Source organism: Fusarium musae, chromosome 9 (genome assembly GCF_019915245.1).
Source record: "Fusarium musae strain F31 chromosome 9, whole genome shotgun sequence".
NCBI classification, from domain to species: domain Eukaryota; kingdom Fungi; phylum Ascomycota; class Sordariomycetes; order Hypocreales; family Nectriaceae; genus Fusarium; species Fusarium musae.
The window spans coordinates 825854-844839 of record NC_058395.1 but is presented as its reverse complement, the minus strand read 5'-3'; the positions used below and the strand labels follow the sequence as shown (position 1 = coordinate 844839).

The 18986-nt window shown below is 47.3% G+C and overlaps 3 protein-coding genes and 3 non-coding genes across 6 annotated transcripts; 4 read left to right on the top strand and 2 right to left on the bottom strand.

The window, feature by feature from the left end:
* Positions 1 to 5278: 5278 nt before the first annotated feature.
* Positions 5279 to 7177, top strand: J7337_011539 (uncharacterized protein; the record flags this gene model as incomplete). Its single annotated transcript, XM_044829078.1, has 2 exons — positions 5279 to 5417; positions 5475 to 7177. 2 exons carry the CDS (start codon positions 5279 to 5281, stop codon positions 7175 to 7177), a joined length of 1842 nt encoding a protein of 613 aa, XP_044675753.1.
* Positions 7178 to 9423: 2246 nt separating this feature from the next.
* J7337_011538 lies at positions 9424 to 9548 on the top strand. The gene has a single exon. It is a non-coding gene; the product is annotated as a tRNA-Met (tRNA).
* Positions 9549 to 10340: 792 nt separating this feature from the next.
* J7337_011537 lies at positions 10341 to 10426 on the bottom strand. The gene has a single exon. It is a non-coding gene; the product is annotated as a tRNA-Lys (tRNA).
* Positions 10427 to 15867: 5441 nt separating this feature from the next.
* Positions 15868 to 15953, top strand: J7337_011536. The gene has a single exon. It is a non-coding gene; the product is annotated as a tRNA-Lys (tRNA).
* Positions 15954 to 16495: 542 nt separating this feature from the next.
* J7337_011535 (uncharacterized protein) lies at positions 16496 to 17232 on the top strand (the record flags this gene model as incomplete). The annotated part of the gene is made up of 2 exons (XM_044829077.1): positions 16496 to 16925; positions 17009 to 17232. 2 exons carry the CDS (start codon positions 16496 to 16498, stop codon positions 17230 to 17232), a joined length of 654 nt encoding a protein of 217 aa, XP_044675752.1.
* A 240-nt stretch (positions 17233 to 17472) lies between these two features.
* Positions 17473 to 17907, bottom strand: J7337_011534 (uncharacterized protein; the record flags this gene model as incomplete). The annotated part of the gene is made up of 1 exon (XM_044829076.1): positions 17473 to 17907. One exon carries the CDS (start codon positions 17905 to 17907, stop codon positions 17473 to 17475), a length of 435 nt encoding a protein of 144 aa, XP_044675751.1.
* Between the last annotated feature and the right edge of the window lie 1079 nt (positions 17908 to 18986).

Sequence of the window (18986 nt, the reverse complement as noted above, 5' to 3'; positions counted from 1 at the left end):
GGTATGGGAGTTTGTTTGGTATGGTTGATAGGTTACACATCTAAGTGTATTGGATTTGATACCCCCTGCTTGAGTTAATAGCATTATTTCCCAGGTTACAGCTGTGTATGTGATTACTGTGACCCATAAGCTCTGTGCCCATGTGTATCATCGTGATGCTTTGATACCGTTGTAGTCAGGATCATACACGTTCAGTCAAGCATAGTACGCCAATGTCGGATCCGTGAGGTCCCCACTGCACGTTCCTCTGAGTCTAAGGCAGTGATATGTCCCTGTGGTAATCGAGGTAGCCGGTCGGTCTCGGAGCTACGGATATCTGCTCCAAGCTTCTGAGTTTACGCAAGATGTCGATCACGATATTACACTTCTGACAAAACAACACTGAAACAAGGGACAACCCAGATCAAGGTAGAAACAAAATGCAATAGAGTTTACAAGGTACGGCGTTATCCGAGGTTCACGTATAGAGTATCCCTCTATCGACTTGTCAGCGGAAGTGATGGATGAAGATATGCGTTACATGGTGTTGACGCTAGGGTCACAACCGCAACTGCCGTGAGCGACTGTATCGTCAGTGACATTCCTTGTAGATACGAGTGCATGGAATGTCTTGTTTTGGCCATACGATCTGCCAAGAGAGTTTATGTCAAGGGCAAATGCAACTGTACAGAGTTCTCCCAGACAAACGACGTTGTACAGGGTAGCAGCCGTTGGCATGGAATCATGTACTACGAGTCCTTTGTACGAGGATATAGAGTTTACGCGGAAAGATTCTCTCTCCATCTGATAAACTGTGAAGACGAATATCGAGATTCGGATCTTTGCTTGGATCTAGGTACCGAACTCGCGGTTTGACGTGTGTCTGAAATGAGGTGATATTGCATTCATCGCATAAAACATCTCACCAACTAACAAAGTAAAACCTCCATGATTCCGCGAGAATCACCTAGCTCTTTTCTAAAAATGTTTCATGGCGGCTTATTTCGTCCTGTTGATGATCAAGAAGCAGAGTCACCAAGTGATCAGTGCCGCTCTTTGGGATGAAAAATAGCGAGCGGCATATACAGGAAGGCTGAAGCACAGTCAAAAGCGCGGACGGAAACCAGCTTCGCGGACGAGGCCTAAACCCTCTGGACGACAAGGATCCCGCGAGGTCGAGATAAGGACCTGGGGGTGCTCTGGGGCTTGCGGCAGGCTCTCCCGATAAACCCAGAATAGATGATGCCGCGGCAGAGAAGGTTCATGGCTGCTTGTCAATTCTTGATTACAGTGCATGTCGAAATGTCACAGAATGTGTTTACATGAGTTTGTGGCTTGACGTCCGAGAACAAGAGCGAGTTAGAGGCAGGCAAAAATAGATGTCAGCTTTTGGCGTTGTTTCCTTGAGCTCAATGGCAAGGGAAGAAGAGGCTTGAGAGGGTTATCCCTGACAGGGGTTCTCTGGACAATAGAATAGGCTGTACGGAGTATGTAGGTTGGAGGTCAAGTGAAACTCTTGGGGATGCTGGAGATAGGGGACCTGCATAACCTCCACGTGGAGTGCGGACCAAGAAGGGGAATGGCTGCGATGCCGTGATAAGAACTGGTGGACTTGGCTGTCCTCGAGTCGGCTTGATTGCTTGACACGGAGAGCAGCCAACGGACGGACGGACAAACTTGTTCCCTCTGTAAGTTAAGGTTGTGTCTCCAGGTCTAGACAAAGATCTACAGGGCGGGTGGACCACGTGGGAGAGCGTTACAGAAGGTTTCACGTCTTCACTCCACTTGAGTCTTGCTCGAGTTTGATGTTGATCGTGAGCGTGACTGATTCATCATCATTCAGCATCATTGACGAAGGCTTCGTGAGGCTATGCTCCACGAGTGAATCTTGCTCCATAAGTCATAACGTTCCATCGTGGCGTGGTATTAGAGTGGTCTCGACTCTAGTGGCTGCGGGGATATGAGCTGAACAAGCGACAAGTCCTGTCTTTTCAGGTCCCAGGGTAAATGAGTTACATGATGACTTGGTTAGTGATGCACCAGCACGGGCAAATCGGAAGACTTGGGTTGATGGCAAGGGTTCCCGATAGAGGATAGGATGCCTCACAAACGACAGGAACAGAAGGAGAAGAGAGGCCTGTCACGTTCTGCAGTAGGCATGTCACCACAATATGGATTGATTGACTGACTTGACTGATTGAATTGTTGTTGGTGGGCGATTCATCAATGCAATGCAGCACATCATCTCTCTGTTACCCCAGCCTTTCTGCCTTTAACTTACAAGGGTATACCATCACGAGGCAACCGTGAGAGCAAGCAAAAAAGCACAAGCAAGCATTGGATGGTGGATGGCTATGGCTCAGGATCTACAGTGCTGATCATGGTGCCCAAAACGCATCGGTTGCATGAGTGAGCTACCCAAAGAGTACTATATCCGTCCCTCCATCAAGCAACGCATTGTAATTTCAACCCACTGATGGATGCCACTCGTGTCGCGTTGAATCAGAAAAAAAGGTCCAGAATTTTTCGAGAAGAAAAAGCAAACGCCACAGGGAAGCGGTCAGAACGTGAGATGAAACAAAGCAAATGCAAACAAAAAACCCTAATCAGCGAGATACGGCACAAACGTCTTCAGTGAAGTGACTTGTCGCATTGAAGTTTTTGGGGCCTTCTTTCTTTTTCTTTGAAGTTGTTGTTTTACGGAAATGGCGTTGCTGTCGACTCTTGGGCGGGTTCTTCAATCTAGTCTACTGGGAACGAGGCAGCAGCAGCAGCAGCAGCACCATCGTTGGTTGTGCAGACAATCATCGTCATTATCATGAGATGGGGGTTGAAAGTGAATAGAAGTTAATAAGTAGTCATCTTGCCAAGGACTCTCACCGTAGCTGGGCGAGCATTGGGTGTCACCACTCACTCACCTCACTTCACACCAGCATCCACACTGATCAAATGTTTTGACCTCTTTTTTCTTCCTCTGCAACTTTTCTCTCTCTTTCGCTGAGTGTTACCAAAATCCCATCTACAGGGGGGGGCTCACCTCTCCAAAGTGGCTTAGACACTGACCAGGCTCGTGTCATGACTCCCCCATGCTCAGGCCAATACGATCAAGACGCAACCCTCCAGACTCCGCACCGTAAAGTCTCGGCAGGCCATTCAGACGCCGTCTTTCACAGCAGAAGCCAGAGATTGGCCCATCTTCATTTCCCGCTGAAACAGGGTCGTCTGCTGGCCCGCGTTATTGCTGATGCACTTGACTATTACGGGGTCTTGGCTCTATCTTGGTCTTCTTCTTCTGAAGAAGTCGAGTGGAGAGGGTGACCGATACTCGGAAGCCACGTTTTATGTATGTGTGCTCGTTAATTAGGGGATTGGTAGCGATAGAGTTGTTCTGACTAACGAAACCAAAACTAAACTTTGTGCGTGATCAAGTTGCTCGAGTTGGGCTTGATTCGGTTACGTACAACTTCTGGTCATCGTCTGCTCAAGATGTCAACGGTTTTGAACGGCACTTGGACTCTCTCTTGACGGACTCGAGAAACAAACGAACCCGAAGCGAGGAAGAGCAGGGTTCATCAGGTTGTCGATGTGATGAACTCACTGACCTCAAAGCACAGGACACAAGACAAGAAAAAGGAGCCCACCATGAATGAAATCATCAACCCTCCATTAATTAATACTTCGTATATGTCTGCAGGTTTGTATGCCTTCAGTGTTGTATCGCGCTGAAAAGCAAATGCCATGTAATCTCTCTTGCATGCAGCGTCTTCTAGAAAGACGGCAGAACTGTTTCAGCAGGTCGTGTCATGCCCGTCTACGTAATGTAATACCAAGGTAACGTAATTTGCTGGCGCAGTCCCTAATTATTTTTGGGTACAGCACAGCACAGCACAGCCAGACGCAGACAGCACAGCAGACACTTTAAACTGTCGAGATGAGATGAGATGAGTTTATCGGTAGCTCCAGTCGAATTTTTTTAATGGGATCCATCATCCTTTGGTCAGGGTGTCGCAATTCAGTCGGACTCGACTTGGTAGCCCCGTCCGTTGCTACCCAGCCTGACCATAACAGAAGAGAACAGACCTTACTATACAGTACTAGTCTAGGGCAGTGGTCACTTTAGCACACCCAAAAAGAGCGAGGGCCAAGTTAATCGGGCTATCGAGGATTTAGTAAGGCACGCCTGAATGGTTTAAAAGCCACTGTTGGGAGTATAGTTGAGTGTAAAGCATACAATGTATATTGCGTATCATGTCAAAGGAGATATCTGGGTCCCTGTTGATCCCATCTCATGTGAAACTCCCCAAAAAGTACATCATCGACAGGCACGTCACTTGATTCTCCGTCTCCTGCAAAAAACAGAGTTTCTCTGAGCGAATGACGTTCCTGAAACGGCCTCGGTGATGAACAGGGGACCCCCTGGCTGACGGAGTCACTAGCCCTCAGACTAGCCAGGACATGGATAAGTCGAGCGTGGGTCGACAGTGAGCGATCACTCCGGCAAGCCCGTTATAATGTCTCACCCAAGTCCAGGGATTCGAAGAAAGCTTCTAGAAGGACTTTCCCTCTTCTGTCCTGCCTCTGTCTCTGCCTCTCTCTAGTCTCTACTGTAGTCTCTAGTCTCTAGTCTCTCTCTGTCCCCTGCCCTACTATCTATCTACTGCCTGCCTACTCTTCATCTGCTCTACTCTCCCTCTTCTGTCTGACTGACATTGACTGACACTGACTGACTTGACCCTCTCTATTACCTGGCCTACCCATACTTTTTATGTCTGCCTCCCCCATCCTCAAACAAGGACCCTTGCGTGTCTCGTCGTGTCTCGTCTATTCTTCACTCTTACATTAATTGATCTGCTCTGCTCTTGTCTGCTTTAATCACATACATACATACCCACAGACTTGCAACTATCGCATCAAATTCCACAGCGCTCTCAGTTTACGACTCAACGACTAAACTACCAAACACCAATCGTCGCGGGCTGTCGATTTCCCCTCGTTTCGCACTCACTCACACGACTCGAACCGTGTTTGCTGATCTACTATCGCCGGACGTTAACTCAACTCACCGACGCTCCTTGGTATCGCCAGGCCTTCACGACGCCTCAAAGATTCGACTGTCGACTCGACTTCGCCGACTCAAACTTGATGATAGTCACATCGTCGGCGACTGTTTTCTATTGCTGACATCGACCTCGACACAAGCCGTTGCTCTTTTGTTCGTGTCACTGTTGCTGAGTCACTCAAGCGCTGAGTGCGCGTTATCGCATCGTCGACCGAGCCTCAAGCACTCTTCAATCACAACATGAACATGTTTCCATTTCCAGTTCAAGAGGACCAAGTGAGGCCTCTGTCCGAAGAGGACCAGCAGATCCTCTTGGGGCTTACCCGACGCTACGGCGTCTCAAGTCTCGTATGCGCTCTGAGCGGTCTGGGTGCTGGATGTGAGTGATTTCCGCCACACAACACAATTCAATGTAAGCCCTGCTAACAATTAACAGCCCGAGCCTCTACCTTTTCAGCATCGACACTCCTCAGCAACACCAGCGCTCCCTCACTAGCATGGAGCAGTTCTGAGGCTTCTCATGCACGATCCGATGCGGCCTCGATTCGAACCCAATCAACATGGCAGGATAACGCAGGCGACGTTCCCTCGATTCACGACGGTGAGATCGGTAAAGTAACCGATCGCACATGGCTCGACTCGCCCAATCTCATGCAGTCACCCATCCCTTCATGCGATGTCACCTCTCACCCGTCGCCCCGGCATGTCACACCAACCTCTAAGAAGTATCAGTGCCCCATGTGCTTCCTCGACAACAACCCCGTTGGTTTCGGCAGGAAAAGTGATTTCAAGAAGCATCTTTACAATTTCCACGGCGCTGATGTGACTTGGCTTTGCAAGACCAAGGGCTGCCATCTCTCTTTCGCTACTGAGCGAGCCTACAGCACTCACGCCAAAGAGACTCACCGCATGGACGCTCTCCCTAATAGCACTGCAAAGACAGAGCTGTGCCCTCAGGTTGTCTTTGGTTGTGGATTCGCCAGCTGCAAGGACCGTGTCTTTGAGGCTTCATCCAACGACCAGGCTTCAGCCAGCCGCGACAAGTACTTTGAGCATATCGCTAAGCACTTTGAGGATGGCTTTGATGTGAACAACTGGGAGTACAAGGTTCAAGTGCACAATCTCATGCGTCAGTCCAAGGTCAAGTCTGTCTTCAAGACTTGCATCTGGCCCAAGGAAAAGAGAACGCAACTCACATGGCGCCCTCGCTCCTCCGGTGATCTCAAGCGTATGCTCGAGGCCCGTCATCTCGGTGAGGACATCTCAACACTCGTGCGTCTTGCTTTCATCCTGGGCACATCGCCTTTCACTAGCCCTACTACACCGCCACCAAGCGAGATTGACCTGCAGTTCTCTCTGCCCTTCCGATCTCAGTGCTTGATGGACACTGTTGGCCATGCTGATGGTGCTCAATCCACGACGGCCGAGACCAGTGAGACCAACACACCCATGGTCACTGTAACGAAGCAAGCTCCTCAAACACCGGAAGCACCTTCGTTCCCTGCCCGACGCATCAAGCAGGAGACTCGACCCACAACACCAATGGATGGTCTTCCTGAGCCTATGGTTCACGATGATCTCACTGCTGGCCCTCATCCTGGAACACCGTTCCCCATTCCTAACGAGCATGTCTGGCCAGTGGATGCACCCAAGTTTGCTCCTGACCAGATGAACACCTTTGCTGATGCTTCCATGACCTACATCTTGCCTGGTCAAGAGCTTCCTCAGCAGCAATGGGACATGACTGGCATGCAACAGCACTTCCCTCAACAAGACACTGTCATGTCTAACGTCTACATGCCTCCCCAACAACCTATAGCTCCTCGTCCTGCTACACCCATTCCTTCGAAGCGACCTGGATCTTGGGGCAAGCGACTAAGCCTTGAGAACCTGCGTCCCAAGAAGAAGACAAGCGTGTATGGAAGTCCTGCTTCCGAGCACGAGGCTGTCCCTCCTGTGCCAGCTATGTATGCCGACATGATTCCCACGTCTATGCCAGCAGGCTACGAACTGCCAATGCGAATGGGCCACCCCCAACAAGGGTACACATCCAACCCTGGCTTCATGCCCCAGGCCCAACAGCAACAGTTCGGCTCACCCACGACATTTTACTTGGATGATGGGGACATGAGACTATAAGGCGTTTTTAAAATCTCGGAACGAAAAAGCATTCTTTGAGCATCATGATTTCATTTATTCTCTTTCTCAAACTCTGCATTACCATATATCTGTACTAATAATCACCCCTGAAGAGGAGGACGAGGAACATAACGACAGGATACCCATCCTCCACTATCTGACGAACTTTCTCTTGTTGCGCATTTCCTTTTTGTCTGTCATGGATATACCAGGACAACCACATACCTATTTCCTTTTATCGTCTTTTTCTTGAGTGTCATTGTTAAGTCATTTGTTTGCTTTGAGATACCACGGTGTTGAAGAAGGATGGATTGAGATGAGACGGGAAACCAAAGTCATGGAACGCTGCATAGGGCACAGATCTGTTCAACTGCAGCATGTGTTTGTTTTCTCTCTGTTCAATATTGCATCTTTCGGGCGGTTTTATGCGTGGATTACTATACCGGGATAGGCAGATACCCTTGTGTGAGGCCAGCAAGCAATTGAGGATCTTTGCTCTGGCGGGATACATATGAATAGATAGGGAGGGAAGCATGTCAGCGAGATATATGAATTAATAGAATCTTGAAGAACATCTTTGCGTCGTTCGCCTGAGTCAAGTCTCTGTATTGCCTGACCGCACAACTAAACAATAACTTGCTATCCTGGGTGAATGGCAGTGCTTATACTTCTGAAACTCATGCATTGTGCCGATAACTGAATCCAGAATTGGGATCGACAGCTGTCCATTCCGACGTGACATCCTCATCAGCATAGACTTTATACATCAAGATGTTGTGGGAATAAAGTAGCTGAAGCACCACTTGATGCCGCTCCCCACAACGGAGCACCCTCGATCTCAGGAGCAAGTCTCGGTCGTATCTCAGTCCTTGATACGTATGATATGGGACACTGTGCGCGAAGGAACGGATGGAAAGGCAGATGTAGACTAAACCTTAATAGACTGGAGCTTACTCCGTAGTGATGACCTTGCATGTTAGCTACTCGCTTGTAGTGATCACGTACCCGGAGCTACTGACTGCATAATGCTCCTCTACGATGATCAAGAAACTTAGGATCTCTATCCTAAGGGCTCAAAAGCCTTAGGTAAACTTATTATAAACTTAGTGGGACTCTGTGAGTTGATCCTAGTATGCTAGCTAGAAGTCAGAAGTCTGATAGCCTCTTGAATCTCACGAAATTCTTGTCAAGATGATGGAGGGCCAAAGCTACGCCGACGAGGAAGATAATACCCCCGGAGGAATGAATTGAGATTAAATTATCCACGGCCATCTTGATAATAGGCTTTAATGAGAAATGGTGATGTACTGACCGAGTGACAGTTGCCAAGGTCAGGGAATGTTAGCGAGGCGGGAGCATCTTGAACACAACAGGACAATTATCTGTAAAGTCATGTATCAGTGGCAGATGAAAGAGGTAAAAAGGGATTTAGTCACTCTAAAGTGTTTCTTTTCTGGATGGGCGGCAAGGTGGCAGAATTACGGTTTTGTTTGTGAGTCATAACAGCCATAAGGCGTGGCTCAGTAGGGGGACAGCCTCGGCGACAATGAACTCTGGCGATGAACTACAGGCGGTGTATATGGGAGAATAAGTATTTGGTGAAAAGGAAAACCAGTTCGGAGTATTGTGTGGGAGAAGACGCTTTTGGTTGTGCGTTTGGACTGGTTGATGCCAATCAACCATTGAGGACCAACGGTTAGTGGTGGGAGCGAGATAAGAAGCCGCCGGCGACGATAGAGGTTACGATATGAGCAAAGGGAAGCCCAAAGGTTGATGAGAAGGTCTGAAGGAATACACGACTCGGATAGAACGTAAAGGAGATCGTGGTGAATGGCATTCGCAGTGCGCCGTTAACCATCCAAAGCGTGAGGTGCCAAACTTGAGTGATAGTAGGTTCAAGACTTCAAAAACAAAATGTGACAACAGAGTTACAAGTCAAATAGAATCATTTTGGGGAATTGGTGATCGAGTTACACAGTCGTCGTCGTCGTCGTCGTCGTCGTCGAAGGATGCTGTGGATGGGAACTTCAAGGCAAGAGATCATCCATGCAATGTCGATCACGATGTAGAGACAGACAGAACGTTTGACAGTCTGCTAGCGACATGACATACGGGATAATAACCCAAAAAATAACAAAGTCTGGCACAGAGACGTGCTGTGTTTGTTCTTGTGACTGGGTTCACGTGGATACAAACCTACATGTACTGATCCTAAACGGAGCCTTTCACCAACAAAGCTCAAGCAAAGCAGCTTGGCGCAGTGGAAGCGCGGTATGTTTCTTCTCCACAGTGTGACTCAACAACAGAGTACTAACATATCCAAGCCGGGCTCATAACCCGGAGGTCACTGGATCGAAACCAGTAGCTGCTATGAAGCATTTCCCTTTTTACACTTTGTTTGTTCTGGAATTTTTTGGCTGTTGGTTGACGCTAGAAACCAGCTCCGGGCTGTTTTGGTCGTGATATCACCAGTTGGCTCCCTTCTATTTTCCCCCCAAGGCCTATGCCAAGCATACGCGAAATGCCCGAGCTCTCCAGGAACCGTCTATAACACGACTGATTTTACGAAATGAGCTCTTGATATCTTAAATCGATCTTTTGTGCCGGGTTCGGCACGGCACAAGACGCGAAGTGGATCGCCGGCGCCGAAACAGAGAGCCGGTTCGGCATTGCACTGCGGATGCCTTGAATATGTCCTCGTGAATGCAACATGAGCGACAATATTCTAGGCAATATCTCCCCTTGATCAAGTGATATAAGTTACACACTGGTAATTTTCCAGGCGTTTGCCGAAAGCGTCTCAGAACCTCAATTGATAACTCCACGGAAGTTTATTAGCAAGGAGGAAACTGATACTTATCAATACGCCAACTGCCCTATCTGCTACTCCCAGTCTTTAAGAATGTCAGATTAAGTAAATTAAATCTTTATGGAACTTATTTATCTACAGTCTCTTGCGCCTCAGAGTGCTGAACACGCTGTCACGTGGCCTGAAATAATAAGTGGATCCAGCGCCCATCGTTGCCCCACACACTCTATATGTCCTTCAAACTTGATATCCTTGTAACTCTATGAAAACGCATCGGATCGATATGAAAAATATTGCAATCGATTCTCCTTGATAAGGAGCATAAGGCAAAAATATCAGAAAAATCCAAAAAATCTCCTGCGAGGGGACTCGAACCCCTAACTTTCAGATTTCAAATATTAATAAAAGTCTGACACGCTAACCAATTGCGTCACGCGGGATATGACTGATTGTGACAGTCGACGTAATAATTTGCACTCATATGAGGTTCGTGATATATTGCAGTTCCCCTTTCAGTCCTTTGCAAGTCGCCCATTAAACATTAGCAGACACCAGGCTCATGAAACACTGTCTTGTATTCAGAAACAACTCATGACTGCCTCCATTGTGACCACAAGGACTGCAAAATGTGCCACATTCGTTATGGATAGCGGACAGAGAGCGGGTGGGCCACTGCCCAGCACTTAGATCAAGCAGATAAGATATTCATTAAACAGACGATCTTTCGATTAAATCAATCCGCATCCAGAATTTCTCCAATGATTGCATCCAAGCTTCAATTGTAACTCTGTGTATAGGTATCTTCGGTGTAAGAATGTTACATCATCCATGCGCCAACTATTCCATTCTATCATCACCATCTCAAGAATATCTGCGTAGGCCAGCAAAATAAAAGTCCACTTTGTCTATAGTTGGTTCCTTGGCTCCCACAACTTGCTCCTCGCAAGAAAATCATTGGGCTCGAAGTTGTCCCCACACGCTCGCGAGGCTGTACTCATTCTGACTTAAGAAGGAGCCAAGCTGAGGCAGGCGTTTACTCTAACATTGAAACTTATATCTCAGTAAGTCAGAGTCCATGGAGTGTTGGGTTAAACGAACCATTGATACTGAAAGAACATGAACAGTTCAAAAACGTTGTGTCTTAATGATGCTTTGCAGCTGCCGAGTTCCCATTCTTTGTTATGTAGCCAACTGCGTCCCAAATAACAGATGGGTAGTGTGAGAGTAGAAGGATCTTTGAAGGAGAGGCGAAGCCTCCTGCCTGAAGTCTGTGTCGGGGTGAGAGATGGCGGCCATTAGAGGAGAGGCGAAACCTGCTACCCCAGATTGACCACCACAATGGTGACGCGACTCCTACGGCGGATTCAGAAGCAGTAAGAGAGAAAGTAAAGATGTAGTGAGGGAGGAGTGAAGCCGTGACTCGAAAGGTATATATGGCATAACGCTGACGCTAGGCATCCGAATTGAGAAGCAGCACGCGGGTGGTTTTGTTGGATCTCGCAGTATTTCTCGATCATGAATAAACTATTGGAGGTTAGCTAGGGCCGTTTGCTTAGCATTCGGGTATTAACCTTGTCCCAATAAAGACAGATCATAGGAAAGCAATGGCTTTTTCGTCTAGCTGGGTAGTAGCTATCCTGAAGAGAGTGTCAGCTACATTCTGATGACTTACACCATCCGCAAACAAGATCAACTTACTGAAGGACTGAGAGAAGGCCCCTGAAAGAAGTTTCTGGCGATATCTGGGAGTCTTTTCGTTCTTCATGCTCAAGGAGTCGTCTTTGGCGAAGGGATTGCGAAACAGCTCCCCGGGGAGCAATTAAAGGAGAGGCGAAGCCCAAGACACCAAATCTTCGCTCCAAAAAACAAAAAAGGAGGCCCCCAAAAAACACAAAACAACACCGACACGCCGACACACCCTCTATGAAGAGGAAGAGGAGGAGAAGAGGCGGAGCCACCTCTTGCGCTTCCCAAGGCGCTGGGAAGGAGGGGAGGAAGAGTGGGAGAAGGAGGAGAGGAGGAGGAGGAGGAGGGAGGGGAGAAGTCTGGCCAAGGACCAGGGGCAATACGCTCCCCCTTGATGGGGGAGTCCTTCTCGGCGAAGGCAATCTCTTCTTCAGTCGCAAACCCTCCTGGAAGGCCGGACCACTTGGTGGTCCGGATCCTATCCAGGAGGGCAAGAAGACCGGAAACGTCGGGCAGGCGAGCAGGCATGTTGATGGTGATGATGATGATGATGATGGTGATGGTGGTGAGGACAAAAGAACGACAGAACTTGGACGGAAGACATGGCGTAAGGTACCTACCTAAGGTACTCCAGGTCTTAATGTAATTGGAATTTTGTGGAAGGAGCAGTGAGGGTGGGAAGGAACAGCCTGTGAGGGAAAGAGCCATCTGAACGTCGTCAGTTGAGGAAGGAACGACACTCAGAGCCGAATTAGGAAAGAACGAAGGAAAGCCAGAACGAGAGCAATGTGGGCCAAAGTCCTGAATTTGGCCCGTAGGATAACTCAAATTGGCATTTAAAAGATATCTGGATTCATATTCATCTGGTAGAAGACATATTTGTGGCTTGTTGATGTTGTCTGCAGTCGGTCGATACTTAGAGCGACGATAGGAGCTTGCATGGGAGTCACTCCAGTCTCAAATTGTAGTGAAATGAACTGGCAGGACTACAATATAAATAATATGGCATGGGCCGTTTCGCGCGTTCCATTCCAAGTGGAAATTGTGATGCTTTTGCAAACTTTCGCAGACTGACAACAGTTCCCCTGACTTACAACCTCCATAACGTTCTGTAAGAGCTCCCTTCACTTTGACGATGTCATGCACCACACTCCTCTACAACATCGGATAGCCTCGCCCAAATTCCTCGGGCGAGTACTTTCTTTTCTGAATTGATGTTCTTTATCTAGTCTGGAAGGATCCATTCGACATCCCTCCAACGATGCCCTCAATTGATACGCGACATGATCAACCTTAGAGGGCGAGGAAAAAGAGACTGAAAATACAGCCGGCATCAATTTTCACAGCACAATCTTTCTCACTCCCCGGATTGAAGGCCATGCGCACAGAGCAGATTATGTTGCATTGTAATGCCATCATATTGGCAGTACAGAAACGTCCAAAGATCTGGTTTGTCCAGCTTCCCATTGCAGATCATCTTCTCAATGGCACACATATGTGTCCCACCACCGGCCCTCACTTGAGTTTCTGAGGCAGTTATCATGCAGCTATCGGGTCGGTTACCGAATACAAAGTGCTAACCAATCCTCGGCCCTACAATGGCCAAGAGCGTCTCAATACCCCAAGCCAAATAGACTGGGGAAGGTCACAGCCCAGTGAAGGAACTGTTATTCTTGAGAATGGAGAGTGGCTTAATGCCATTACTTTGACTCTTCCGCCTCTCCTTAGAAGTCATTGCAGGAATCATTCTGAGTAATGCCATAAAGTCTTTCGTGGCATTCAAGGTGCTATGCTTCTCACGCTTCCCGGAGCTGCGCATCAAGAGGCGTGGTCTACTTCGTGCTCAATTGGCAAGCAAAACGTCAAATTCAAGGCTACATAAAATTATGTAATATACTCGACGCGCCAGTCGTCACGAAGGAAAACAGTATGGGAAGACAAGCAGTCGTCCCGACAGGCGTGCTTATACCCGTTGGTCAGATTTAGCCCAAAGTTGATCTCGGAAGCTTGGCCGGACTATTTCTTATTTCATAGAAGACATCTCGGCATCATACATGTCAATTGGAACGCTTGGAATAATGGAAGAAATCAACGGGGATATGTTTATGCCTCGTTGATAAGTCTTCGAAGCTCTGGTGATTTGGGTGGACAAGAAGCGACCGTCCCCTTAAACGTGGCCATGAGATTGCGAAACACTTTTTGGCCAAATAGCTGGGACTATGAAAAAATAACAGATATGGTCAAGTTGAATACTGCTGGAGTATGAAATCTAGGTTAAACGCCTGATAGATGAATAAAAGATAGATGTAAATGCATACATGTTGTGATCCTCTGCCCCCGAGCGGTCCACAGATGACCTCAGACTTCTCATTTTCAGATCAAAAGTCTGACACATCAACCAATTTTCTTAACTGGGATACTTAATTTATTGAAACAAATATTTGAGTACCAGCCACCAGGCTCTTGAAACACCGTCTTGTATTTAGAACCAAGTCATAACTGCCTCCATTGTGACCACAAGGACTGCAAAATGTCACACTTTCGTTATGGATTTTAGTAAACATGGACAAGTCGTGATGCACTCAAGGTTGCTGCGCGTGAGTCACACGACAGCGGCTTACCACGCAGCTTGCGATGATTGCTGCCGATGCTCGCTTCGCTTGTCCTTCTAAACGTGCTTGATGGTACAGCAGCCGGTCGGGCGTTTATTTCCTTGAGACACAGTGTCGCTTACCATGCCGTTTGTCCAACACCTCGGCCCTTCGTCGCTCAAACGACCCAACATCATTGATCCATTCAATAATTTGCTTTATGCTTGCCAAATGCTTCTGAGCCGTGTATCGGCCCAACTCTGAAAATTGGCTTGTGTCTAGTCGACAACGAGTGACACTAATCGCTAGGAGAGGCAAGCTAAAGCGGAACAGTTATATATCACTGATACTCATTGATAATTTCTCGAATTAGGCTACGGTCAATTTAATTCCTATGTAAGTGGAGTATAGACTAGATCATTGCATTGCAAAGGCTTGCCTCAGCATCTATGTTTCCACAGCCTCATTTACCATCATGATGGTGATTCAACCTTTACGTATACAAGGAACGCTCTCACAGCTTGGGTCACTATGATCAATCCAATGGAGGAGCCTCCTTTCGATCCTGATATCGAGGGTATAAAGCATGGAGATCAGCAGGGCTGATTGACGAACAGAGTGGCTGTGGCTGCTGGCTACACTCTGAAGAAAGCGGACAGTGTCGGACTTGGCCTCGGGCTTTTGCTTTTCTGAAACTTTCTCTGCAGTTGTCTCTCTTGATTGCCGTGGCTGGGAGAATCGACGGTGGTGAGTACGGCTGTGTTGCGTTTCTCTCTATTTTGTCGTTCATTATTGCTATTTGCTACCTGTTTTTGCTTGCAAGACACTGGTGGACATCACCATAAGACTTCGTGATGAAGCTGAACCTCTTTAATTCTTTACTGTCATTACCGCTCAACTTTATTATTATTTTAGCTTAGTTCAATCGTTACTAAGTCTTTGTTTACACTGGGTTGCCTTGAGGTTGAGTGTGTCAAGCCCATTTAATGTAGGGTGACTCCCGCATGTTCCTTAATGGCCATGCTTGGGCTGAGTCCCTCGAGCACTGAAAGATCGGAGTGTTCGACAAAGGGCATGGTAAGGACACTGTGTCAAGAAAATATCGCCTAGCGTGCATCCATGTTGCGCCACGCCATACCACCGGGTTCAGTTTGAAGGCGAAACGAGGAGAAGCAAGCATCAATAGAGGCCGTCTCAAGCTACATGATATGTCGTTGTCGTGACTCATGCGCAGCAGTAAATAACAGCTCGCCCTTTTCACCAGAGTACATAGCGATTGGGTTAAATTCTGCATTTTAGAGGGTAACCTATCGATGTCGGCTGCAGCTGTCTCAAGTCTTCAGAGGATAGCGATGGTTGATGCGCCGGCTTGCGCAAAGGCGATAGCAATTGATCTGCCAATTCCTGTACTAGAGATGAATTACTTACAGGGTACTGTTAGAGATTTATTATTTAATAAATCAAGCATTCTGAGTAAAAACAATTAAACGAGTGATATATGCAGGTAATGTAAAAAGGACTAGAGAGGAAGTTGTAACGCTTCGCGCCTGCCTCAAGTGGAAATGAAATCCAAATTATGATGCTCCTTCCTCCAACCAGTCACATCCCGGCTGACGCAATTGGTTAGCGTGTCAGACTTTTATAAAATAGTGAAATCTGAAAGTTCAGGGTTCGAGTCCCTGGTCGGGAGGTTCTTTTTTTGCTAATTTCAAATCATCAATCAACTTATTAAGTTAAGAGGAGTCGATTGCGACAATTTTGGAGCTAATCCGCTGTGATTTGACCAAGTTACAAGAGTATGAAGTCTGGCGTATACATCAGTACACGGCTGGACCCGCTCATTGTTTCCGGTCACCTGACACCTTTCTGGACACCATGAGGAGCGAGAGGGCTGTAAATCAACAAGTCGGGGAACATGGCCACTTCAATGAAGATACTATCTGCTTGGCCTGAAGATCTCAGCAGATGATGATAGCTGATGGGGCACTCGGTGCATCGACAATTAACACTCTTTTCCCTTGTCATCATGGTAGCATCGGCTTGACGGTCTAGAAGCATGTTGGATAAAGGCCAACTCCAATGAGATAACGCTGTACACCCTTGCGCCATCGACAAGGGCTTGCAGGATCGGACTAGACAAAAGGTCTTCGGATTCCTCCCCGGACTACGTGGCCCTCTGAATACTGATCATTCTGAAGTTTCTCCCATTAACGTAATTTGAGTCCTCTAGCAATGTCGGGCTATCAACTTCAGTCACCATGCCGCGTGGAGGACGGCCTACTCATTGCGCAGAGCCAGGTTTCAGCCTTCTTTGAAGAAGCATGGTGGAGATTATCATGGACTGACAGAACTCGAGAATCATTGATCCAAAGCATCGCAGATCGAAGCCCCAAGAACTTGCTCACCAACCGAGAAGTTCGGAGGCATCAAAAGATAGTTCACCTCGAAACTGGAGACATTGTCGGATACGCACGGTGGATCCTCCCCGAGTCTCACAAAGACGCTTGGCTTGAAGCGCAAACACCAGACGTGAGCGATGAACAGAGGGAAGTTTTTGCGAGGCGTCATGCGGAAACCGACTGGAACCCACGCGAGGATAACGATAAGTTGGATGATCATATTGGTGGTTGGAGAGAGAAGCACAAACAAGAAAGGGACATGGGTAAGAATCACAAAAAAGAATGCTGCATCAACTTGGTTAAAACTGACGCCCGGTAGAATTACACTACCTCTGCGTCCATCCAGATCACCAGCAAAAAGGGCTAGCAAGTTTACTTGTCAACTCAGGCCTCGAAGAAGCCAAGAAGCTAAGAATCAATGTCATAATCGTGGCCATGGGCCGACGAGCTCTTGGTCTCTATTTGAAGCACGGCTTCGAACTGCTTGAGGAGAAGAGCCAGAGTATGAGTTACTTCGGGATTGATAAGCTTTACGAGACCTTTTACTTGAGAAAGAAAGCTGAAAAGTGATGGCCAACAACTCCTGCATCTCGGACCACCTTTAAACTACATATCGATAACTTCCACTGTCCAAAGAAGCCAAGAGACGTTCGATGGTTCGCTGTATTAGTTGGTGTAGCGGGGACTAGCTGAGATTGATATTGCTATATCTATAAACTAATGCACGTCTATTCTTGGCACCCACTGGATAATGCATCTTATGCATACATGGCTTGATACTAGTAGACCCAACTCCATGTCTCCATGCTCTTATAACTTGGACTTGATCTTTCCAGCAAGATCCTTCACCTCGCTAGTGAATCGATACACAATATTATCAAAGCTGTCCTCGGGGAAAACATAAAGCCAGCTGATTTCGTTCTCGGTGCAGAACACACCGTGCTCGGCATCTCCTGGTATCCAAACAAGGTTGTTCTTGGAAACTGGGTATCGTTTTCCTTCAACTTCAACTTCTCCGGATCCAGATAGAATGTAGTATAGTTCTGCTTGCTTGTGGCGATGCAGTGCTAGAGTTCCTTGAGGAGGACATGTCGCGATGCCCGCAGTAAGTGAGGTCGTTTTTGTTCCTGGCGAAGACAATAGAGTGTGCCAAGTTGCGTTTCCTCGCTCCTTTTCGATAAATGAAGATGGAATATTTTGCGACTGGGCACCAACGTCGATGATCAGCGGCTTATAGGGAGACATGTCAATGGTAGCAGCAATCAGGATGTTGACGGAAACAGAAGAAGCAGTGATCGGATAAGACAATTCAAATAGTATGATAGACAGAAAGGTTCAAGAATATCGATGGGGAGTCAACTTCTTATAGTTTATGTCTGATACTAGCCCCAACAATTCCTCTCAAACTTGTGACAGGGTCGACGACGCCTTATATACACTATCTGACGCAAATAGGAAAACTTGACGGCCCGACAACCCTAAAGGGTAAACATACACGACTTGTCTGCCGAAAGTCTCCAGAATTATATGTGATAATGATAGAAGAGCCACATCATTGAGGGGCTCGCACCAATAAACATCAACTAAGTTGTTGTGACATATGCACTAGACTCGGAACTGACCTAGGTGATCAAGTCTTGCATTAGCTAATGATTAGGGTTGCGATATAGTTTTCTTGGCTTGATAAATGTTATCTTTGCCCATAGATGTTACTGTTCTTACAGATAAGTTACTGGATGCTGTGAATGGGCGAGCTATCGATTTTGACAGAATGATAAGCTCTCAGACAAGGCTTGGGACTATCAGATGGTGGCGTAAGTAATCTAGCCGTAAAGTTAAACAAATGAGCCAATGATTCAGCTGCATAGTGGTTGTAAACTAGAAACGTAGGTAGTTGCATATCGCTGAGATCTGCTTCACGCCTTTTACACGACCTTAAAGCCGGCTACCGGCTTCTCGAGACGCGGCAACTCCCGATTCTGTCTTGGCAAAGAGATAGCTCTCTCAAGTGCGAGATAGCTTGAGTCGCAAGAAGAAGAGGAAAGAAATAGACTAAAAGTCTTCTTGAGCTTTGATTGTCATGAGAGTTCGCTCAGTTGATTCTCGCCAAGCGAACAGAAGTACCAGATCAAATTCTTCAGTGCCGGACCAAGAGCAAAAGAAGAAGTCTCCTTTCGAATGGACTGTTCTACGTTTTGCTCCTTTCGGTTGAAGTCGTCTAATATGGGAAAGGCTTGCGTAGAATTAATTTCATGGCAAGGGGTATCACCAAGAGTCGGGTGTCTGAAAAAAAGAGGAATCCAGCACCAACTCTTCATACAGTT